Raw genomic sequence first — 25,364 nt, forward strand, 5'->3', positions numbered from 1 at the left:
TCTCTTTTCACTCCAACATATTAATTTCTCTTTCTCTCACCTATGCCAGAACATGAGAAATGTACAGCCTGAAGCTCTTTTGAGAGTAGCACTATGAAACCAGACCGGTGCTACCTGCACAAAGCTGCTGACGAGCAGGTCAGCACAGAGCCAAGGTCTGTCCACAGAGCCTTTCTCAGGTAGCAGTGTGAGGCACTGGCCTTGCAGAGTGGAGGGACTCACTGAGCAGGGCCTGTGCTTGTGGTGCTGTGGTTCCATGGACCCGGGAGGATTTGCAGAAGTCGCTGGCTGATGTGCTTGCAGGAATCCCACGCCAGGCAATCTGTTCCATGTGTCAGATTGGACAATGGACCAAACAAGGGAATTGGGATCTCAGCCTTGATTCCTCCCCAAGGTTTCCAATACACAAACTGCAATAACAGTGTTCAATCCCTGTGCGTCCTTTGCTCCATCCCAGGCAGTAAAGTGTGTACCGTGCACTGACTTAACATTCTTTGGTGAACAGTAGCCTTTAATTTTTCATTTCTTTTGTGGTACAAACACCAATTTAATGTTCCTTCTTTTCCTTAATGCTGAGATCACACTTGGACACCCACCTGGACACTGAAAGTCAAGTATAAAACAAGTCGAGATTTAGCATGTACTGTGGATTAAGCACCCATGTCTTGTTCCCATTTCAGTAGGATACACAGAAGAAAGACAGAAACACACCAAAACAAAACCAGGAGTTACTGTATGACAATTTTTTATTTATCAGTATCAAATTACATAGCAAAGTAATGAATGCAGTGTCAGATCACCTTTTTGAATACTGTAAATACAAACAAAATCCACCATATTGCTTAATTATCTAAAGTAAATTAAAAGTTTAAAAATGTGCGTTTCAGAGATTCCATTTGGCATATCCTGTCAATATATCCTGCATAAATATTTCTGTACCTCATTTTCATTATGTGTACCTTAATGCAGCCTCTAGAAAGCACACATGAGGGAGATAGGACCTATCTGTATGTTTATTTTCATCACCAACTCATGCATCTGCCCTGAAATCACTGAAAGTACCTATCTGCTAGCTCACCTGACAGAAAAAAGTGACTGTACCTATAGACCTAGAGATGTACTGACAGATAAAAGTGGCCAGACCCAAAGCTACTGCCATCAGTGCAAGATGGCTGAACGCAAGATATAATTGTGGATCAGGTCTTTAAATTACTGACAAAACACTGATGTATTTTCATGGAAGCTGGACTATCTGATGGTCAGATCTTGTATACTCCAGTATGTATGGAAATTCCTGGGACATTTACACCACTCTTTACACAGGTCTGACTCTTCTAGATAGATAGAACAACTCCCTGTTTATGAAGTTTAGTTATTAATAAAGTCAGGTCTGTTGATTTCATGTAAGTTGAATAGGATTTGGCCACAGCTGGATACAAACTAGATAATTCAACAGAAGTATTCTACTGGTGTTAATCAGCAGTGTCATTTAAATGGGACTTCCTTGGAAACTGTGTAAATAGAACACTTTTTCCTGATGGATGAGATAGTAAGCTTCACTTAGCACTGCTCCCAAAAGTTAAGACTACTGAGACGTGGTAGATGTACGAAATGGAAAACACCATAGAAATATATATTTTGTTTAGAATACAATGAATAGAAGTACAGAAGCGTTGATGCAGGTACTGGAAAGGTAAGGAAAGGGAAGGAGGAAAAATTTAGGCAGCAATCCCATGGCAACACAGAAGTTACTCTTGATCCCTCCAATTCACCACTATCAGTGGAAGTCAGGCTTCTCTGGGAAGGTGCAACCTGAACGCTTGATAATTACGCTGGCTGCGTAATGTCCAGCCCGGATGCACTCAGTCACTGGCCGGTCATAGACGAGCTGGGACAGAAAGCCTATGGGACACAGTGGGAGAGAAAGAGAAGGAAGAAAATGGTCAGATTAGTTTTTTGAGTGTATCAGTTTACAGGGAAAAGCACTGAAATACTGGCTTGCCTGCATGTACCCCTGCAGCCTGGCCAGTTTAAATTGAGAACCGCACTTGAGTGACCCGCAGGGCTTGAGTGGTGCTGCTGATACTTCTTTGTGAAGTCTCCATTTGGTAACTTCCAGTAAATCAGAGATTATCAAGACTGATCATTATTAGCGCTCTCAAAATTATTTTAACAGAATTCCTGCTCTCTTCTTTATAGAGATAAATCCTGATTTTAAAAACAAAGAAGCAGTTTTCCCTGCTGAAGAGAGTTCCTTTTGCTCTTACCAGCTACATCTACAGCCCCAGCACAACTGTGTGCAAGCTTTCCTCCAAAAAAGAGAAAGGCATGTAATAGAGAAACATTATATTCAGAGTTACAGGTGCTCACAGTGCAAAGAAGGTGAAGAATCTTTACCTGACGAGAAAAGTTAGTTGGCATCTGTTGCCTTTGATAATGGGACATTTAATCTAAAAGTTCAGCAACAGTGGGTACCCCTGAGCATGTGCAGATACCTCCCCAATCAGCAAACTGTGCAGAGAACCAAGTGCCTCTCAGAATCGGGGCATGCGGTTCATGGCTTCAGCTGCCACAGCCTGGCATGAACAGCTTGGAAACCCAGGAATCAGCAGCAGCTGAGTGCTTTGAAAACCTGAGCACCTCCTAAATGAACAGGGAGGGGTAGGCAGTCCTGAAAAGGTAATTGGAGAAGTTTAGTACAAGCAGCACCAGAAATTTTATGGATTGAGTCCCTCATTTCTGAAGCATTTTGTCTTGGCTGAAGCTATTGTGATCAAAAGCATGACAGAACTTACGGCAGAGGTGAAATATGTATTTTGAATTTGGAAGAGGTTTTCAAGATGTGAGAAGTAAACTTAGTATAATTTAAAACTCCACTCTGTCATTCTAGAGGTAATATTTTATTCACTTTTATCTTGTTTTTAATATGTTTCAGATGTATCTCTCTTCTTCGTCCAATCACAGAAGGAAAGTGAGACTTGCCCAAGAAAATCAGAATTCTAGCAAGCTGAAAGATGTTCTTTTTAAAGATTTCATCCACCATTTCAAGTTTCTGTCATGCTCAGGCTTTGGGCCTTGACAGTACAAATGTAGTCTTGAAACCAAGTCTCTGCTAAGTACTGTGTAAAACTCATAAATACCAACTTCTGACATACTACAAATTTTGATTTAAAACTGATATGTTTTGCTAGCTTGCTTCCATATTCACTTTCTCTGTTCTTCTGGGTTACTATTGGGAAAAGGTTCCACATTGTATTGTGATGCAGTCATTTAACCTGGGCTCTGTTTCTAAATACTTCCTTTTGTGGTACACTACAGCGTAATTTTAGAAGACATGAGAAATATTTCATCCTATGCAATGATGTCTGCTCTTTGGAGATTAAATATTATGTAAAACAAGAAAAATAAGGTTAGATTAATGAAGGATAATGCTGGTGAGCAAAAGACCTGTTTTCATGAATTACTAATATCTATCTTGGCCTCTTGGTCATGACTGATAGAGTAGGCAGATTAGTTAAAAAAGTTAAAATGTTTCTGACATCAATAGTTTTCTAGAGAACTACATATTGGCTAGAATTTCACAGATATTGACTGACACTAGCTGGGAAAAAATGACTCCTTCACCAACAAAAGGTAAGTCCATAAGCACAATTGAAGAAGACAGGAGTTATCAGTATACAAAGACCAGAATCTGAAACAGGAAGAAATTGTGCTGTGAGTGCTATCACTGATGGCAGTCAGGGATGACAGACAACACAGCTGTGGCAGGATGGTCCAGCTGCAATAGTTGGGTAACAGTTGAGAAATTCAAACAGCATGCCTGGCAGAAATCAGATCGTTTCTGAATAACGAGATGAAAATGGTCTGCTCTCCATTAAATTAACATGCATTCTTAGGAAAAACTTTCTTGGATACGTGGAGGGTGTCAATCATTAAATTTAAACTGCCTGGGAGGCAGGAGCTTGCCAGTGTGCTTCTGGGTGGTTAAAACTTGAGAGCAAGTTGTAACCATATGTAAAATGAGGCTGTTAAGACAGTCCATTTCTGACTCAGTAAGTATGAAGATACACTGGGCAGGTCTCCAAAGGCAAACAGGGGGCTAGGTTTTGTGCAGAGCATGAATTCAGAGAGAGGTTTATACAAGAAAGAACAAGTATCCTCTACATTTATGATCAAGGCATCAAACATACATGAAGATGAGAAAATCCACAGAGCAAAGGACCATAAAACATGAATTACTTTTCAATACCAACTAGACTGTCACTGTCATCATCTCCCAGGCTCACTGTAGTTTCAAGTTAGTATGAGTCTTTTGTCTTCAGTGAAACTACTTCTTATTTATTCTGATCTAAGTGAAAGCAGAGTCAGGTGAAAAAACATCTTGTTCTAATTGGGGATAGAAATGAGAGATCTCTGTGATTTACGAGTGTTGCAGAAATGACATTAAGTACAGCTGTCATATATGAGATATATAGAAACTGCAGTGGGGAGTTTGCCCTCAAACCATTCTCTTGTCTGCTGAGCTTCTTTTAAAAGGTATGTGTTTCATAGATGAAATGGAAATAGCAGTATCTGACACAATATCGCATGGAATGACAATACAAACACACATATCACAAACAGAACTACATCACACAGTAAGACTAGGCAGTTGGCAAAGCAGACCCCGAGGGAACACCAGAAAGCAGTGTTGTTTGAGCAGAGAAGCAAAGAGCTCTATCAGGTTGGCTGCCTTAGCTGCAGAATGTTCTTTTTAGTTAATGCAGTAAAAAGCAACATGGTCAGAATATAATTCAGAGTTTGCCTCCCCCAGTGTATAAGGCATGGTGATGCAAACCCCATGAGTCATACTCTCAAGGCATGGATTCAGATCTGAGTTCCAGCTGAAGAAGTTACTCCCCCATCTGTTTTTCACCATGCTGCTTTGCTGCTGGTATAACCTGATACCCTGTCAAAATGAGCCAGATCAGTTTAAACAGTAGCTGTTAAACAGGAGATCTCTGCTAACCCAGCTGATTGGAACTGAAGTGGGTTAGTGAGCACTCAAACAGCCCCACCAGTGAGCAGGGTGGTGGAGGGAAGATGAGAAGCAGTTGAAGGCTGTAATCTCTTAAGGTACATGATTGGAAATGCAAAAAGATAAGTGAACATGGCTTCAGACTTACTTCACACTCCTCCTACAACTTCAGAGACCAAAAGGACAGGGTTGAACTCTGATCCTGTATCACAGGCCTGGGATCACAGACCTAGATCCTCCTGTCACATACTAGAGTAGCTCAGCATCTACTTCATTTCTGTGTGGTCTGAACTGGTCCCTGACTATCACTGGAATGCAGTGCAGAAAGCAGCAGTAAATTTTGGCTACATCAAACAGCCAGACAGCCTCACTTTAAGTATTTTACCAAAACAACTTCAGGCAATATTGTTTACCCTGTCCTAGCTGCAGCTGTTCTGCAGTAGCATTTCTGCACTGCTGAAACTGTGGATGGTGCTGCAAGCATTGTGCACCACTCTCGTCACACTAGAACACAAAGGCAAGAGCCAAACTCGAGGCTTTCCTGTCTGCCTCCTGCCCTGTTATCCAATATGTTAACTGTTTAAGGAGTAAGGGAAAAGGCAGTTTTAGGATGTCTAGGAAACCACATTGATGTAATGAGCCATCTTGGTAAGTTTTCAGAGTATTTCAGAGTTGGGATGCCTTTTGTCCTTCACAGGCATGGATAGCCAAGTAACCACCTTGCACCTACTAATGGTGAGAACTTCTTTGAAACTGGGTCCAATTCATCCCACTTATCATCCTAGAAAAAAGATAACTTTGCTTCAAAAGTTGCTTTAAACCTTGGAGTGGTACAAAATCTATTTGCATTCTCAGATGACAGAAGTGATTATAACACACCAATAGCTATTTTTGGCTCTTAATTACTTCTTTTCTGTGCAGTAGAAAAAAAGCGACTCTCGGATCACTTTGCTCTGAAAAGTGTGCCTGAAATAATTGAGAGTTAATCTTTATTATCTCCAGCTTCCTTACTACATATTCTCAAAAACAATGTTTGTAATTGTTAGGTCTGCAAAACAGAATGAGAGATGGAAAAGTGAAGTTGCTTTATGCCTTTCTGTGCTCCCCACCAAATGGAAAGTCCTGTAAGCCAAATGCCAAAAGTGGTGCTTGAGCCTCACAGCCAGACCCAAACCAAGACCCTTACTGGGAGCAGCTCAAATCTCTTTGGGGATGTCAGTGTAACTTTGAAGACACAGCAAGACAGTCCACTGACTGACACAAAAGGTCTTGTCTTCACTTTGTTGTGTTCACTTTGTTACTCCTTAATAGTAGCACTTAAAAATCACTAAAGGAGAATCACGTTGATTTCCTAGCAAACAGATATTTTAAAGGCAATTTCACTGGTATCAATGATTTCTTTGGAAGTTTTATTTGCAGATTATTAGTGGTAATTCTGAATGAACACTTAGCACTAGTGAAGTTGGGCAGGGATGTGGGAGTCCGATAGTGGAGATTTAAAACAGTTCTGGTCTGCTCCAGTAATGGTTTAACAACACTTAAAAACAGCTCATATTGAAGCCAAATGTTTCATTTCAAATTGTACACTTGACAATTAATTTTAATGACTGTTAATTACTAATGCTGGCTGAAAATCCATTTATAGCCTCCGACACCCAGCTCCCTCACTACTCGTCTTTCTGCAGTTTCTCTCACACTTCCAACCTTTATAAAATGCCCATGGTAAAAATTATATATTTTTTTTAATGCAAGAGAGAAAAGCTGAAAAAATTCAATTATCAAATGCATCAATTATAAACAACTATAAGCTGACCCTGAGTCAGAGCTCCTCAAAACCTCTTTTTGTCAAGCTATGTGACATTCCCAGACAATTGCGCTTCCAAATGAACCCTGAAGCACATAACCTATGCTAGCCAGGCCACTCACCATCAGAATTGTCCCAGCCACAAAATGGATCATGACCAGCTTAGCCAACTTCTCTTTTCTGTATTTAAAATTTCTACAGCCTAATTTGTGAACTGTACTTTAATTTTATTTTTTTTAAATTCCACCATGGGGACAGTTGAAGCACCTTTTCACTCTTGTTCATATACAGAATTTATCACAGCTGCTGGGACACTCATCTCTTTTTATGTGATCCCACTAGATCTCCAGGCCAGGAGTGTGGGAAGATGCAGTTTTCAAGAAACATTACCCAGTCAATGTAAAGCCTTGTAGTTGATATGATTGGGGCTTTTCTTTGAGGTCTTTTTGCACTGTTGGAGTGGGGTAATGTAGCACGAGCCTGGTCAGTAGTAGTCAGGTGGTTGGCAATGCTGCTGCCAAGAGCCAACCAGCCACCCTAGATTTTGTAAAAGATGTTGGCATCAGTTGATTTCTGCAATATAGTCACTGAACGACTGTACGTCAACATGCTGAGGTTTCTCCTTTTTTAATTTTGTGGCAGATGGTGGATATTACAGCCAAGAACTGTGGTAAGCCAGAGGCCCTGCCCATTGCTATCAAACCAAATGTTGGCTATTCTAAATGGAAACGTTTTTGATTAAGGGTGGGATTTGGCTTCTGTTTTCATGTCTTTTGGCACTGTGGTCTGACACATCAGACTTACAGTATATAAGACAAATTAAATGTAAGCATCTTCAAACACTCTGTATTTCTTTCAACCTTCAAGCACTTTAGCACTTTCTCTCTCAAAATTTACTGTAAAAATGATTCCATACATGGATATATATGTTATTAACTACAAATGTATATGCATAGAAACACGTGTCTTTTTCTCTCCTTTAAAATGAAATGGCTCCGTGCTTATATAGAACTGTAATGCCAGGCTAATTACAATTGAGAGAAAAAAGGTTACCAACCCCTCCATAAAAATGGTCATTTAAGCTGTATATCTAACAAGTGGCAACCTTGAAATCTCTCACTGGAAAGAACATTAGAAAATCCTTCCTGACTATACCACTGGAGGAAAGTTTTAATAAAAACTAATTAAACTACAAAAATCTCAAGCGGTTAACTGATTTTAGGGGCTAAATTTCTGGCAATTCTAATTATCCTCTTGTGGCTTCACTTAGTGTTTCACAACCATGACAGATGACAATGAAAAACTGCAGTTAAATTCATCCTCCCTGACACCATGCTAAGCACTAGCTTCTCCCTCTCCAAGTAAAATCAATACCATGTTTGAGTAAACACGTTTACAGCTTTATTAGGATGTCTTGCTTGTTCTGTAACAGCGACTTGAAGCTGTGGTAGCAAATCGACTCAACTCAGTTAAACCTAGAGAGCTGAGTAAGAGGCTCATCGATAAGGTTGTTATATAAATAAACTGCAGGAGACCAGAAAGCTGGAACAAACAGCTTGGTAAATGTCAATATTTTTACTTCCAGAGAATGACAAAACCATGAGATCACGACTAAAATGTTTCAGAAGTCTATATTTACTTTATTTATAAAATGGTCACGTGCTCAAAGCATTTCACTGCCTGTGTACAAGAAACTTCTTATTTTATAATCAGCAGCATGAATACTAAACCAAGCGTGATTTAAGAAATGCAGTGATATTGGTATTGCTATGCCTATCCCTCTTGTTTTCTTTTTATTTATGAATACATTTTCAATGCATTGAATTTCTCTAAGGATCACTCAGATGGGTCTACATCTTCCTCAGTCTGAGGTTATACAGCCATTTATGGACACATGCAAATAATACAACTTTGCATTTACTAGACAACTATGAATAAGTGAAAGGAGTGTTCTCAGTTTAGCAGCCTTTTCCTGGAATGGAGAGGAGGTGTTGAATACACAAAACAAAAAAGAACGCAGTCTCTAAAGCTTTAAAGAGTTACATGTGGAAAATGTTAATGAAAGATTTCTGCAGAAATGTGACAATTAAAAAAAAAGAAATAAAACTTCATTACATCCCTGTTATTTCATTAGGAATCAGTTACTCAAGGCTGAATAATTTCATTGCATTGCACATGATTGCCACAGTTTGGCTCTACTGGGCCAGCTCACTGCAGCTCAGAGAACAAGGTGTCATCATAGCTCCCAGGGCCTGTATGTGCTCAGGCCCACCAGAAACTCCCTCCAAGGAAAATCAGCAGTCTCATTTCTTTGATGCTTTCATTCAAGTAGGAACAGTGTATGCAGCTCTTGTGGTTTGCTCCTGAAGGCTGTGCCACAGGTTGAGAAAACAGACCCTGATGTGAAGCCTACTTAGATTGATATGAGTGTTTCTATCACTGCCCTGCGTCTTGACTGCATACTGTTCACCTTCTGAGAGGGAATAGCTCAAAGCTGGAGTTTTGTTATATTTTGTTATAAATATAAGAAGTATTTTAAATTCTGACACCCTTCCACATTAATCATCCTCAGTGGACTCAATTTATAACCTGTTGCATATCACTTCTATTAAATTTCCCAGCACATCCTACTGTCCAAGAAGAACCATTTCAGTCCATAATATGCTCCAAGAAAGATGTGATAGAGAAAAATTATAACAAAGTTATTACTTCTCATGGTTTGGTCCTATTTTTCAATTTTCAGTCCACATGATGAGCTTTGGGAAATTTCCTTTAGGATCAGAATCTGGTTGCCTTAGGCTTGTCTCCGGCAGCCTCCAGGGGAAACATTTGATTAAAAAACCTCCTTCAAGCTTACAAGGAGTATCCAAGGCACTGCATGTGCCAAAAAAGCAAGGTATTTTCATTGGAAGTATCTTCTCTATTTGAAAACAATACTTTCCAAGCTGATAATTGTCTTTGTTTTTCCTAAAAGCATTTCCTAGAAGTGTTCTTCAAATTTAAAATTCTTCTTAGTAATTTTTGAGACAGAAGAGTGAAATAAGTCTTCTTTTATTAGTACCTGTGGAAAGTTTCTGAGCCTCAAACCACATCTGTTGTATTGACACTTAACGGTGCCAACTACTATACCTATTGCTAGGAATAAGAGGAAGAAAACTGCACTATTTTACTATAGATATAATGAAGCTCTAAAAACAATAAAATGGAATAATATGTCCTATCCTTCACTCCGTTTTTAACATAGATTCAAGTGCAAAAAAAGGTTGCTCATTACTTCATAGCCAAGATTCATATGCACAAATGTTAGGAGATTTGAAGTTGCATTTGCAGAACAACCATCTTTCAGGAGATTTTTATTTGCAGGTGTGCTTCCACACAGCCAAGCCAGCAGTATGTAAAGAGAATCAAAAAGCAACACCCAGTGCAGTGGGAATACAGGAGCTAGGCAGCCTGTGAATTTCTTGACTTTTGTGGGCTGAAATATCTACCCTAGTATTATATTCATAATGCTCCTATTTTAATACAGTGACACTTAGTATCTTTTGCCTCTTTAAATATCTGTTATGTTCTGGATTGATAGCAAAAATTTACTGATCACCAATAACAGTAACATCCCTTTCCACTGGGTCAGAGATCAGTGCCAAATCAACCCACAAGCACTGCTACTACCACTGCTTTTAACTGGGACCACGTTTTTTGGTTTTTTTAATTCCTTTTTACCGCAATCTTGCCATCTTCCCACTTCAAGTATGAGCCCATTGCAGTGTGGGGGAAGTGAACAAATTCTGGAAGACTTTACCATGCTGTTATGTAACAGGGGAACTGTAAGTGAGAGAGGACCCAGCTTGTGAACACCACAGCCTGAAAAGTGTCCTCATGGTCATTGTGTCCATGTCCTTAGCACCCACTGATGTGGCACGTTAGATGTCAGACAGACAATATATTTCAGGGGTTTTTTGTATTTCATTGTGTGGTGTTTTATCTCCCGTGAATATAGCATCAGCTTAATCTGACACATCATTTCTTAGGGGACTATATCCTGCCCTGATTCCCAGGGGAATGTTCTTGATGATCCAATCTGACGAGTGCCTCTGTCTCTACTCAGAATACATTAAAATAACACAAAAATATTGCCAACAGTCTGCAAGCAAGGTAATAGTAACTCATTAAAGTAATTTCTAACCTTCCACATGAACATTTTCTTTATCATTACATGATTTTCTAACACATGACACATTAACATAAAATGAAATGTTATGAGGGTAGGCATAGTAGGCATGACAAAGTATTTTAAATGGTGATGATTTGCTTTGAGGCGTTAAGTCAATTTGTAATTGTCCCATAGCTATTACAGCAAAAACTGGAACTTTCTAATTGGTTTTGAAAATCTATTTTTAACACAGTAGGTTTGTTTTTTAAGGTGTACACAACCTATTTGATGTTTATTTTTTACAAAACCTGTCCAGAATGTCACTGAATTTATGGTGAAGTAAATTAGGCCTTTTAAAAGCCAATTTTGCAAAATATTAATCCTCTTGCTGTGTACTGAGGCTCCCTTAACACTGACGGTGTCACTGACAGGAAGAGAGACATAGAGGCTAAAGGAATCAGGTCCTGCTTCAGTCTAATTAGAAACTTCTGAGGGTTTTTTAATTCCATCCACTGATCCTTTTAAGTAGATTTTCGCTTCTACATGTTATTTAAGAAATGACAGCAAGTATACAATGTTTAGCCTTGCTTTTATTCTTTTATGTCTTCTTCTGGATTGCCTTTAAATGGAACAGGTGAAAATGTGAATGACTATATTTACATTACTGTATTATAAGAATACATATATGATGAAATTAGGAGGAACAGTTAGAGAGCAAGAGAAGGATAGCAATTAAAACAATGAAAACAGTATAATCACAGTTATATTTGGACAACACATGCAAACAGGTTTATGTATAATGCCAGCAAAGAAGCGGGTATTCTTTCCAAAGAAATAATTTTGAATGGAAATTGGTAAACAAAGAAGTAGGGAATTAAAAAGAAAACAGAGATATTCCATGATTTTTTCTGAGTGATATCTACTTTTATGGGTTTTGTTTAAGTAGCTGCAATTCAAACTGTGGCAAATTTCAAAAATGAGCCAATACTAATGTTGAAATTACTAGCAACTGGCTACACTATTGATCAGAATAATGATGTGCCTCTAGCTGAGAAAAAATCAACTAGGAACATATAATGTGGTCATTTTCTAGTTTGTAGAAGGTCAGTTACAGCGATACTGTGGCCATCTAACAGCCTGGGTTTATGTGGGATGTTTATCTGACAGAGTTCAGAATGCCATCAGAACACAGGGGTGGTAAGTCATGGACATGTTGACAGGTTATCCCCTAGCAAGCAAAGATTGATGCCCTCTCTGCAGCTCAGCTATTATACTCCTGTATGCTGTTTATAAACCAGAAATAGTAAAGACAGGAAAAATGGGCTGTCAGTCAAAGTGCTGATGACACTAAGTAAGTATTTTTATTTCAAGGCTTCCTATCTCATCCACCATGATCTCAGTAACAACAGGATTGCTCAGAGGCAATTAGCCACCGATGTTGTACAAATGAAAACTGAGAGAGTGCTGCTTTCTGTTATAACAGTTATCTTTACTTCAAAGAAAAGCCAGAACAATTCAAAGTAGTATCCCCTCTCTCTTTGCTGGTGGAGATAAATTTTGTAGCAAAAACCAGCCATTACAAGTTACATGCACATACATATTTAATTGACAGCACCAAAAAAATTTCCCTTGCTCCCAGCTGGCAAGTAGCTCTGCATCTCAGAGCTCTGGTGTTATTAGAAGGGAGTACTTCACAGCAGTGACATTTTATCCACTGTATTTCTCTCTATCAAATGCGATTAAAAAATGATGACAACTTCCCCAGGTATCTTAAACAAGTATAAAAACCTTATAAAAATTAAAGACCGCTCTAAGTGGATGAAGTAGCTTCTGATATCACGCTCCTGCTATTCAGTAAAGAACTGTTTCTAGCTCCTTGTACTTCTATTTCAACAAATCTAGAATGTTCTAGGGGTGGTGGATACTGGAGGGAGAGCAGCCCTTACAGTACAGATTTATGCAGAGAGGAAAATACAATAAATAAGAGAAATATTCATTTTTAGTGTAAAGAAATTCTTCTCCAGTCTTCAAGAGCCCTAGAAATCCATTAAGTAACTTTCTTTTTTAGTATAGTCACAAGCTTACTCATAATTTAGTGTTCTGAAAAAACATTCAAATCTGTCTCTGCTGAAGGCATTATCAGATCTTTCTGCATGTTTAGCACTCCTGGAACAGCCATATAGGAACTATTCATAAGAGCTTATTTAATTTCTCACATGTGCACAAGACTCTATCCCCACAATGCTTGCACAAGAAATACATAAGGGACTTATTAGACAGAGTCATGAGCACAGTCCCTCTTTGCCCTAGAACAGATTTGCTGTGAGAAGATGGAATTCCCACTCTTTGAGCTTTATTTTTTAATTTGGTCAGCGCCTACTCTGGAGCCACCAATATTGCCCTCTGAAGATGACTGACTCTGGATTTCCAGAGGCGCAGGAACTGGCACCTGGGAACTTAACACCTATAGGATTAAAATTCATAGGACCGTAACACAGTTTAGGTGGGAAGGGACCTCTTTAGGTCACTTGCTCCAGCCCCTGGCTTAAGGCAGGGTCAACTCAGATGATGTCAAATCCCATCAAGATGATTTTTTTATTTTATAAAAATCACTGGATTCCTTCCATAAATGATGGATGCTACAGAACAACAGCATAAGAATTATTACACTGGTTTCAATGTTTCTGTTTTTATCAATATTATACTTGTTTAAACCCACCACCTTCAGCCCAGGTATTCCAAAGCTATCCCAGTGTGTTCAGGAAACAGAACCAGACCTTTTTTCGAAGAGGTTTCTAAATCAAAACACTTAATAATAGAGGAGTTATGATGACCAATTATGCTGTGCACTATGTATTCTTTGTAAACCTGTATTTTTATTTTTTGTCCTGTGGTTTTATAGATACACATACATGTATATATACATGCATAATATATTCAAAGAATATTTCACACGAAAGGTAGTATTTCAATAATGTACAAGTATATCAAATATTACTTAGTTCTGAAATCAAAGCTGGATGTCACTCTATTGAAAATCATTTGCATTTACCTCATGAACAGAGGCCAAAATTTGAACAATGTAAGAACCTTTAGGCAAACTCCTACAAATCCAAGGTCTTTATCTAATTTGTAGAGACATTTAGATTAAGATGGAAAAATAATGCTTGGAATTAACCTCTCTATTAAAGATGAGGAAATAGCTTTACTGAGATAGTTTGGCTCAAATAGAATCAGAAGGATTCTGAAGTATCTTCAGAATAGACACTGCAGTATCTTCAGTAAGCCCTGTGGTCCCTAAAGAGGAGGTAAGGATACTGCGAGGCCCACTCACACAAGGACACATTAAAGAGGATGACTGCTCTCCCTATTCCTATCTGAGTAGCTGTCTGATAGCTGAGACAGAAGTTGGCCATGTCGTAAGAGAGAGAGAGAGAGAGAGAGAGAGAGAGAGAGAGAGAGAGAGAGAGAGAGAGAGAGAGAGAGAGAGAGAGAGAGAGAGAGAGAGAGAGAAACTGCTTATAATGTAAGCAGGTGCACCAAAAAATTGTGACTGTAGCTTTCGAACTCTAGCTATCAGCTTTAGGAGATTCCTCAGCACATGAAAGCTGCCAATGTCATTTTTAAATTGACAGGTGGTTTGAGCCATTGACCTCCCCTTTGATACTGACAGAGGCAAATTGCTATCAGCTCCTATCTGGCACCGTACAATGCTTAATGAAGAGCTCCTTCTACCCTGGGATTTCTTTTCCTTGAGAATGCTATAACATCTTTATAGCATGGTGATAAGTAATACACACTTGCTGCGATCATTCTGTCACTGCCTTATCATGCTACTTGAAAATGATTTGTGGTTCCATTTCATACTCTAGTACTTTTCATGTAGTATATGACTAAATCATAGCAGATTATTAAGTCAATATATTTATATTGATGGAACCTGAAGAAACATCGATTTTACACCTTCTCCTATTCATTTGTTATGAACTCTGTACTCAGTTCCAGTGACTAGACAGATTCTAGGGGAGAGATTTTACAGGGAACAATGACAGAACAGATGCTTATTGTTTTCATTAGTTACGGTGGCAATGACAAAGCCGAGTTCAAACAGAAGGCAGGCCTGCTCTGGCTAAAGAGAGCAGGATGGCATAAAGGAAAGCATACGATGGTAAAACTGTCCATATTTCAGTCTATTTATTGCCATTAAGTACAGTTTGATTATCATTACTGCAATGGTTCAAACTGGGGCTGACTAGTAATAAATAAATGTTAATTTAATGAGCAACAGAATGCTCCCCAAACTCTACAAACTAAGGCTGTAATTCCATTAAGAGGACTCTTGTGACATAAGCCATGTCAGCAAAGCTCAAGTGATTTGTCAATGTCATAAGAATCTGGAGGTGGAATTGCAACTTTAATTTATGGGTATTTCAGGGATTTCTAACCAAATATCTGTGGTACTACTGAAAACCACAAGAGGTGCTGAGATGCTACAAAGTAAACCATTATTGCTTAAACTTGTAAAAAGTAGCAGTGTTGCTGGTAAACAATAAAAGCAGAACTGTGTTAGTGTTGTTTAGAGAAGTGTTTTTAGCATAAAGACACCTGAAGCAATTTTAAAACCCTGTTTCTTACTCATGTGCTGCACCAGCCTGAGTGGCAGATGACTTGATGCCTGGAGTAAGAGGCAAGAAATTCAGAGATATTCCTGGTGCCAACTTAATAAATCCACATTTCAACTGAAGAATGTGGTTTATTTCTTGCTGCTAGCTGTTGGGGTGAGCTAGTTCTCCTTGGAGGCTGGCAGCTTCATGTTCAGAAATGCTGAACTCAAGAATCAACTCACAGAATTACAAGCACACAGAAACTTTGTGTCTTTAAACTTTTCCTTGACTTTAGGTCTCAAGAGCTTCAGTAGTTAAACTGGTTCTAGTAAAAAAAAACCAAACCCACAGCTCTCTTCAGCTTTTACATGGAGAAACATATGAGGGGTGATCTGCCAAGTTGGCATAATTATTGAGAAGGAATTTCCCTACAATCTGTGAGTTATACCTCTGGAAGAGAGTGCCTCTGTGAAAGATCTTTCAAAATATGATAGAGTCTAACAAACCTGACCTCCTAATGCAAAATAAATTGTGTTTGGTGGGGTTAATTCTCATTATATCCTTTTTTTCCCCTCTCAGCCAAGACACCTGCTCTAGAAAAACCACCCTTCAGTCATGTTAATATACTGGTTCCAGAGAAGCACAGGAAACCTTGCCACGGGAATCTTGTTCTCTGCTGTCTGAATAAAAAAAAAAAAAACTAGGTTTCCAGGAGGGGATATTGTAACACTGAGTGAATTTTTTAGTTAAGGGAATAATTTTGAAACATTTTACTACAAGGACACTAGAATCAAAACATTACATGTACTGTTGCCTAGGTAGTGACAACTGATAAAAACCTCAATCAAAGAAAGAAGCAGAAAAGCACTGAAGAGAATGTAACTTTCCTGTTGTAAAAATTCTGTCAGGACAGTAACACTACAGCTGGCTCAGTGCTAGACCCAATCCTAGAAGATATCTATGTTGAGCAGTATTACCTACACTCCTGCACAGGGCTTGCTGCTAAGGAGATATTCAAGAACTTCTCCTGTTCCAAATACACAATTTTGAAAACACATTGAGAAGTGTGACACAGATAAAATACAGACATTTCCCCCAAATTAAATACAGACCAAATCAAAGCCTATCCAGTCCAGTATCCTATTTCCTACATATGGGAAAGAAAATTAAATGACTCCTTGAAGAAGGAGACCATAGTACTCATAAGACTAGAATCAGCTGTGTATCTACACTGTTGTGAGTCCCAATTCTCCCATCTGGACCAAACTCAGGAGAATCTATTCTCTGAGGAGAATAAATGATCAATGTATTATTTATGGAGTGACAGAGGAGAACTGAGATATCCCAGAAGCCAATGGAGAAACTATGGATACTCTAAAGCTCATGTTGCTTTGAGTCACAGGAGAGAGAAGCATGGTGCAACAAGAGGCTGAGCTCACACACGAACGCTCAGGTAAGTGTCTAACTGCAAGGACAGCTCAGACAGATTTGCCATGGCTGAGCTGACTTCCATTACAGAGGGAAAACCATCTGTGGCCCTTTCCCTGGTAGTGAGGGGGAACTGTACAATGCACTGGACTCCACTGCACTTGTGCCCCAATGAAAAGGCATCAGATGCCTCAATGCTATTTGTTCAGCAACTGAAGATAATACACATCCACATAAGCAGTGATACAGGACTTCTGTTAAGATTATCCCAAATATACAGGAGTTTGCTGTATCTTAACAATGAGAATGATAAGGAATCTTTTAGAATATGTCCCTTCCTCTCTTCCACAGCTGAGCATTGGCCACATAATTTTTCCCCTTTGAGAAATGAATCTCACAACTGATCCAAGACCAGCCTGACACAATGTGTCCCAACTGCTTATATTGCTGGTGGAAGGCAGTAGCTTGGATTAGAGACTGATCTGGTTTATATCAGCCTTTGCATTCAGGAGATTCTGATTAAAGTCAATGTTTTAGCCCTTCTACAGAAAACTGGCAGCTATGGCAGTACCAGGGAAAAGGGTGTGATTTAAAGAGGAAGGCTTTTGAGAGATCTATTTTAATTTCATCTATTATATTATAAAAAAACAGCTCTTAAAGTCCTGATTATTTAGTTGCAATAGCCCTCCTGCAGCTAACCTAGGAAAGAACAAAATCAGGATTATTAAAACGAAAGTCCTTATTCCAAGAGGCCTAAAACTGAAGAACAGAAAACAAATACAACCTGAGATAAACATGGCAGACACATGAAAACAAAATAGGCAAGACCTTTTCTCTCTTTTTTTCCCCCCTCAAAACAACAACAGCATTCTGGCACAGCTGATACACAGAGCAAATGCATACAAGGACAAGCACTTGAAGATGATTTTATTTATATTATAGTCAAAGTTACCTACTGGTTCAAATTTAGTCTTGTTTGTGATTTAGGAACAATAGACAGTGACAAGCATGCCCTAAAAGGTGTATGAATAATATGACCTAACGTGTTTCCCTTTATTTCTGTCCTTTTTGATTCATGAAAGCACTGAAGTAATGAGTAAAAACATTCCTATTCTCAGACAGATTCAAGTATATACTGAACATTTATCTTTGGTTTAAATGCTTTATTAAGTAATGATGGAATTACATGCTTAAGATTAAGCTTATGTTGAATATTTTCTTGAAGTGGGACACAATTCTGAAGTTTGAATTTGGTAACATACTGCTTGTTATCCCCTTCATAGTTACAAGACTGAGCCCTGCAATTCTATTTATAAAGCCTCTTTTGTAGTATTTCCAGTAAATTAGTGACTAATGGAGCTCCTTAGAGCTACTACAGACTGGGTATTAGAGCCTCCAGGATGCAATAGTGCATCACAGAGCTATATGGATGAAGGTTACAATGAATGACAGAAATCTTGGATTAGATTGAGATTTGGCTTATATTGAATAATTTTTTTAAACAGCAATAGACATAACATCCTCTTTTTTCCTTAGAGCTTGCGCCAGAAAAAATAGGACGTTTGCAAATGGATATTAAGCAATGCCAGATATTTTTGGGGTTTGTTTTAACAAATTAACCCTTTGCATTCTTTTCTGGTGTCCAAATAATTGTATTAGAAGCAGATGTTCTAACAAAATTTACATGATCAGAGACATTATGCTCACTTATTAACATACTGTTTAATATTCACTACAACCTGTTTTAAAGAACAACAATGTGTTAACATTTAAGCCAGGAGGGATTTCTGTACACTATATAGTACTTGATGCAGCTTGTTTATGCAACAGTCTGACAGATACAATTAATCTCATGAAAACGACCAGAGTACAGCATAATGGCATATTATTTTTGAAGTAATAGAACACACTTTCCCTTTGGAAGTCAGAACTTAATTATATCATATAACTTCAGGATGCAGAGAAAAGCTGTAAGAGAATGAAGCTTGCTCTAAAGGAGAGTTTTGAAAAAACAGTAGATTTTATGTAGAGAGAGTAATAGGATAATCTCCAAACAACAGAAAGAAGTAAGAAATACCTCCAACAAATGCATCTCCAGCTCCATTGGTATCCACAATTTCACTCTGATCACTCACCAACACAGGGAAAGTAGTCACTTCATTTTCTGTAAGAAAGGGAAGAATAAGACATGAGTTATTTGGGGATCTGACTTTGAAATGCACAACAAACTTGGAAAATCAAAACAATTCAAAACTGTGACCTTTAGCATGATAATTTGGGTAAAAATAGATTTGGTTTATAATTCTGTCTGTATTTACTTCACAGAGATATGGGAACACATTCAACATAAGTGGTGGGCATTTTCATTACTTTGTTCCAGCCTTATTTATTTTCTCCACATCCTAATACTAAGGACAAGAGAAAAAGAGTAATGAAAAGAGTAAAAGAGAAAAAATAAATCAGAAGGAACAACATAAAACATATGGGCATTTGGACAAGAATGAGAAAAATCCATCCTGCCAAAAACTGCCTTCTACTAGTTGCAGGAAGGTGAGATAGCCTCCAGAATGGCCAGTACAAGCCTCCAAAAGATCAACAGAAACTGCTGCATTGTTAAAACCAAAATAGATTATAATTAACTGAACTAAAGCTGTGAAATAAAAAGCAAACACAAGTGTAAATCAAAGTGCTTTCAAATTACACCTTTTAAAAAATGTATGTAAGAAGCCTTGCAACTTGACATCTGACTAGATTTGGTTTCAAGATTTCAATGATTTCACTCTCTTCCTTGGTATTTATTTTAAAAACCCCAACTATTTCCTTCAGCTCCCTGCCCTCTACTGGCACTCATTAAATGTATTGCAATAGGTGGATGCTCGGCATCTTCACCTCCAATTCACTGCCACACCACAGTTCAGCATAATTACACCACTTAGGTATGATAACTTTGGAGTTCCAGGGTTATAAATTTAATATATGCCACTAATTAATCAGCTATGGCTTTCCAGGTGGTAATGTCATAATGACGTGATAAAAATATAATTACCACCTTGTCACAATACCTTGTTAAAGTGTAAATTACCCCTGTAACAGAGCCAATGGAAGTTCTGCCTCTGGTAGTCAGTATGCATTAAACTGTCTCAGAGCAAACAGATTGTCCTTTGGCAGACAGCAGGAATTACAAAAAGGGGAGGGGGAAGAAAAGCCTGTCAACCAGTGAGAAGAAAAACCATCAGAGCTGCTTTCTTTTAATTTTTGGTAAAAACAAGAATAAAATGGAAAACAGAGCTTCCAGTAGCTGAAACCTGGAGATGAGTAGTTTCTTCACTGTCCAGCAACAGAGCAGATCATAAAAATCACTCTTACACTGACATACACAGTAGCAAACAAGGAAACCTAGTTTGGAAGGCATATAAAGAATTCACAGTCTCAAATCAGGCAAGTCTGTGTATGCTGCAGAGGTACCAGAAGGATCCTGGTTTCTGTGAAATGCAGTGTATCAGCTCTACTGCTCTTCACCATCTGCTACTAAGTGAACCAGGCAGATATAATGATGCTGCCTCCAGAGGGAACTGTTGGCTGGCCCACCAGGAGGGGAGGGGAGCATTAGCAACAACCATCCATGAGAGGCAAAGGAAAAAGGGTAATGAAAAACATAAGATGAATATTCCAATTAAAGAACAGGTTTCAGTCAGTTCTCAGAGCATCCTACTCTCTACCCTGTTAAGAAAGCTATTTGGAAACGTGCTTCAATGCTGTGTTGTGCTCTTAAGATAAGTCTTCAGGAGCAATGTTTTTTAGTAATTTTAAAAGGATTCATTTGAATTGGAAATCATGAAAGAGAGGTCTTACATTAAACTCTGCCAGACAAGCAGAGTGTATTCATCCATTTCACAAGTATATTGATTTGCTCTAGATAATACTAAAACAATGAACAATGTGCTAGGTCTGTTGAAGACACATTGTAATAAACTAACCTGCTCCTTCCCAAGTGTGCATGGGCACACAAAGATGTTCTGTGTGAAATGCACAGCAGACAGTTGAATACGCATACAAAAATCTGTGTTAGGGCACGGAGAGTGAATAATGCACATTGTATTTTGAAAGCTGTAAATGGGGTGTGGCATCAAATAAGATTCTATTCAAGCAAACAAGAACAAATGAAAGTTACCATCATCACAATTTTCCTTTCTTTTCCTCTGTCTTGACTGTCCCCCCCTCAATTCCCTCTAGCATGTGCATGTAAGTGTTGCACTAGGAGCTCCTATTCTATTCTATTCTTTCTGCAGTAGATTTAATTGTAAGTAACTGAGTTAGTCTAAAACCCCACATACATTAGGAAAGTCTTCTGGTGTAAAATTTTTTGAATTTTTTTTTTCTGGTCACAGTTATCCATGCCTACCTGGGTAAAGCATTTTCTTTCTTTAACTTCCTATATATTTTCACGCAGAGCAATAATCTCATATTTTGAAGTACTGAAGTTTAAGACGGAGACAGCATGGCTTTGGAGCACATGCTAAATTACCAACCAAAATATTACCAACTGCACACATCCAATAGGCAAATTATCTTTCTTTACCCTCAGGAGAACTTCTAGCATAGTAGAGTCAACTAAACTACAGCTGACAATAATATATATTGGAAAATCAACAAAAGAATACCAAGGGTTTTTTTCCTTTCCTTTACAATAAATGAAGTAACTTCAAATTAAAGCTGCCATTAAATTACTATTAAATTGTTGTGTCTGTGTAATAGCACCAAAAGAGCTAATTTTCCCTTACTGATCTGTGTTTTGTAGCAACTAAACACAACAAGATGAATCACGATGAAGCAGAAGTCTCCATTCTGAGTATCCTTATTTTTGTGAATTTAATGTTGCTTTAACTTCCCTTTTGATCCATTATGTTATAAATCTCCCAAATCCATCATAGTGAACATTGAGACACCTTGGCTAAGTGTACCGGTCATCAGTGGCCTTGCTTTTCAAAGTCAGTTCTGATTTCATTCATCATTCTGAGAGCTTATGAAATAAAGAATAATTACATAAGTGTTTTGAAGTCCAAGTGCCGCTGCTCTGGGCATAAAATCCAGTGTTCTATTTTTATGTAACAAATACCTTCTATGATACAACATATTCCACTTGGATATCATTTCCTGGAAGCCCAGAATTTTAAGTGCAACTGCAATATGGTGACTAGAACCAGGGAAATTTTAGAAAATAAACACTAACGAAATATAAAATGTTGGGGCTTTGCTTCAAATTTAAATGACTTTACACTTGTCAGTAACTCAGCTCTTTCAAAATCACCTACAAATAATCAAACCCAGATATTAATGACTTCATAGGCTGAAGACAAAGTAAGTTCATAGGTAAGTCAGAAGGATACAGCTCATTGGTAAATTCAGTTGTTGTTAATCTCTCACATTACTTATATAAAGAGGTGAAATCTCTATTTATTTTCCTAGGCAAAAATATATGCTAGCATATCCAGCTTAACCTATTACTGTAGGTAAAAAAGTCTGGAGAGATAATAAGTGGAGAGCAATAGTACCTGAAAAAACCCAGTGCTCCTTCCGTTCTAATACTCTTAAGCTCCCAAATGAATACAAACCCATTTCACAATGTTGGCAGAAACAATCGAACTCCGATGATAGGTGCAAATACTACAGGTCTGTCTCTAAACCAAATTAGAATCACAGACTACATGTCTACTCTTAGTACAGTAATAAACACCAGCAAGCAATCATTACATCCAATTAGGCTGAGTACTTTCCTTAACTGGGTCATTTACCAGTCTCTCTTGCTCTTAAAAGTGGATTAAATGTGTAAACTTACATTTAATTACCTGCAACGGAACTCTTATGGGCAACATGTTGGAGTGTCCTTAATTTGGTTTTAAAATAAAATGAAAGGAAGAAGGTAGACCTAAAATATATAGAAAAAAGGTCTAGCTATTTCCTCAAATAATCTTTTGATCCATGGGTTGGTGGTGGTAGTACAGATGCTTACAAGATGGAGTCACATTCATGTTTCTTTTGTGAGCTTTAACTTGTAAAATAAAGAAACAACTGTGAAACAGAATTCTGTCCCGTCTCCTCCCCACCTCCACCCTCTCTAACTTTCTTTAGATCAGGGGCCAAAAAAAGATAAAAAGAAAAGAAAATAAAAAAAATGAGACAGGAAGAACTTAACAGAACATAGAAACCTGAACCGAAACCTATAAATGTCTCTGGGCAGCTGTAAGGTAAGAAGTAATGAGAAAAGTATTTGAAACCAGGCCATGTAGCTTCGGATGAGTTTTAGTTCTCACCTGTCTCCAGAAGGTAAACCCCAAAAGGCTACAAGGCTCTAAGTCTCTGTATCTTCTTCAGCACATCAATTCATCTTTAAAAACCCTCAGTATAGCAAGACTTTCTCCTGTTTTGTTTGACAGTAAAATAATGCTGTTGCTCTCCTTCACACAGTGACACCACACTTGGTAATGGACATCAAAGAGACACTGCAGCTCCCCCCTCCAACACAGCACTGTCCAAAGCTGCGAGGCAACGTGGGGCAGGGCACTGAACCCCAGCTAGGAATCCTTCAGACTTGCAGTGATTATGTACTTCAAACCTGGCAGAACTGATGCAACCTGTCACTTCTAAGCAAACAGAATGAGATCCTGCATTTTCAGGCTGGGACTTTCAGATGCCAGTTCTGGATGGACACTCTGGTGCTCCTGGCATTTTCTGGGTGCGTGTTAAGCTGGCCTTGGTTTGCACACTGACACCTCCCTCCACCATCACCTCTTCCCTCCACCATCACCTCCTTCCTCCACCATCACCTCCTCCCTCCACCATCTAGGTCTGTGCACTGTGGGCCTGGTGCTGTAGCTGTGTAGGGCTTGTCAGAAAAAGAAGGAATCTCTTTGTGCCATTAAATGGAGTTACAGCATGACAAGCAAGATTCAAGTCAGCCACATGCTTTGGGATCTTTCTATCAAGTATTTTAATAGTACACAAGAAGTGATGCTGTATTCTAATTTATTCTATATGTACCCAAGAGATCTTTAGAACTTGTAATGTAGAAGATGTTTATCCTAACAAATGATAAACAAATGCCCCATCACAAGTTACAGAGCAGCCATAATTTATAATGCTCTAATATGTCTGTGGTATGATGCAAGTAATACAAATATTAATTGATTTCTATAATAAAAACCCCAATTAATGGTTCTCTTTAGAAACGGAGCTAAAATTCTCTTTGCAGCTTGCTAAGCAAAAGTGTTGATCAGGATGCGAAGTGCTGTCCCTCAGAGACAGCTAGTTCGTTTTCAATAGAAATAGAGAAAGAATATGATGCCAAAGACTTTCAATCTCCTGTGGCTCTAGTCACAGTCCCATAGATACCCGTAGGGGAAATGACAGTGTGCAGACCCCATTTTCCTCTATCCTAGGAAGTAAATGAGACTTGTCTTCCCCTTATAGCTCTCCTCAGACATACAGACTGTACCATTATCTGGTCAAGAGCATTTAGATTCAGAAGTTGTGTTTGTAGCCTTTCACTGAAGTGTGATTCATAGGATTACAGTTAATAGGGGAAAGTAGGTTCATCTGAACCAACCTGTACTCTCATACACATCAACTATTAGCAATGATGTAAAATTAAACACTATTTTTGCACACAGGGTGTATCCTGTGAACCTATACCCAATTCTGTCTGCAATCCTGTTAATTCAACACCACTCCTTTGAAGTAACTCTTGATTTATACCAGCACAAGACTGGACTCAGAACTCTGTATATAGTTACAATTGTAAGAAATGTAAATGCATTGACTAATGGCTCAAGAACATCTTCTATAGGCAAAATGTGTTTTGTTTACTTTATCGAAGGTGTGGGGCACACTTAAACGTCATTATTTTCTGTATCATCACTGCCAGTGCCAAGAGTTGAATTTCTACTTTATTTCTCATATTAAATAATTTTTAGCACAAGTAAACAGAACACTGCTTAAAAGATGGAGAAGCAAGAGGTCAACAGAAAACAGTGCTTCAGTTCTGCTTCAGTTTGTTGCTAATAAAACATTTTTTAAATATATATGTGCATATATATATATATATATATATATATGGAAAAACTGCCCTAAAGAACAAGCTGCTGAATTTTTCTGGCATGTGTCACAATGTTTAAGGTTTAGAATGGCATTGAACTCTGTTGAAAAAGCCTTACAAGCACACAGGAGTATTGCCATTTGCCCGCCAGGCACTGATTTCAGAGGCAGCTGAAACTGCGCCCACTGAACTGCCAGGAAACGCACTGCTCTAGCCCGGCATGGCTGCTGGAGACATAAGGCAGTGTTCAGAGCTCAAACCTCTCCTCT

The 25,364-nt window shown here is 38.4% G+C and overlaps 1 protein-coding gene across 2 annotated transcripts in view; it reads right to left on the minus strand.

Annotated features, from left to right (window-relative positions):
• Positions 1-728: 728 nt before the first annotated feature.
• Positions 729-25,364, minus strand: part of ADK (adenosine kinase) — a 273,021-nt gene continuing 248,385 nt past the window's right edge. For both annotated transcript variants that reach the window (XM_005520516.2, XM_014250563.2), the window contains exons 10-11: positions 19,081-19,167; positions 729-1,902 (exon numbers count right to left, since the gene is read on the minus strand). In XM_005520516.2, coding sequence (XP_005520573.1) covers positions 1,778-1,902; positions 19,081-19,167 — 212 coding nt within the window. In that variant the 3' untranslated portion in view covers positions 729-1,777. The remainder of the gene's footprint in view (positions 1,903-19,080; positions 19,168-25,364) is intronic.

Source organism: Pseudopodoces humilis, chromosome 9 (genome assembly GCF_049639895.1).
Source record: "Pseudopodoces humilis isolate 2021_Gansu_Grassland_sample_001 chromosome 9, ASM4963989v1, whole genome shotgun sequence".
Classification (NCBI taxonomy): domain Eukaryota; kingdom Metazoa; phylum Chordata; class Aves; order Passeriformes; family Paridae; genus Pseudopodoces; species Pseudopodoces humilis.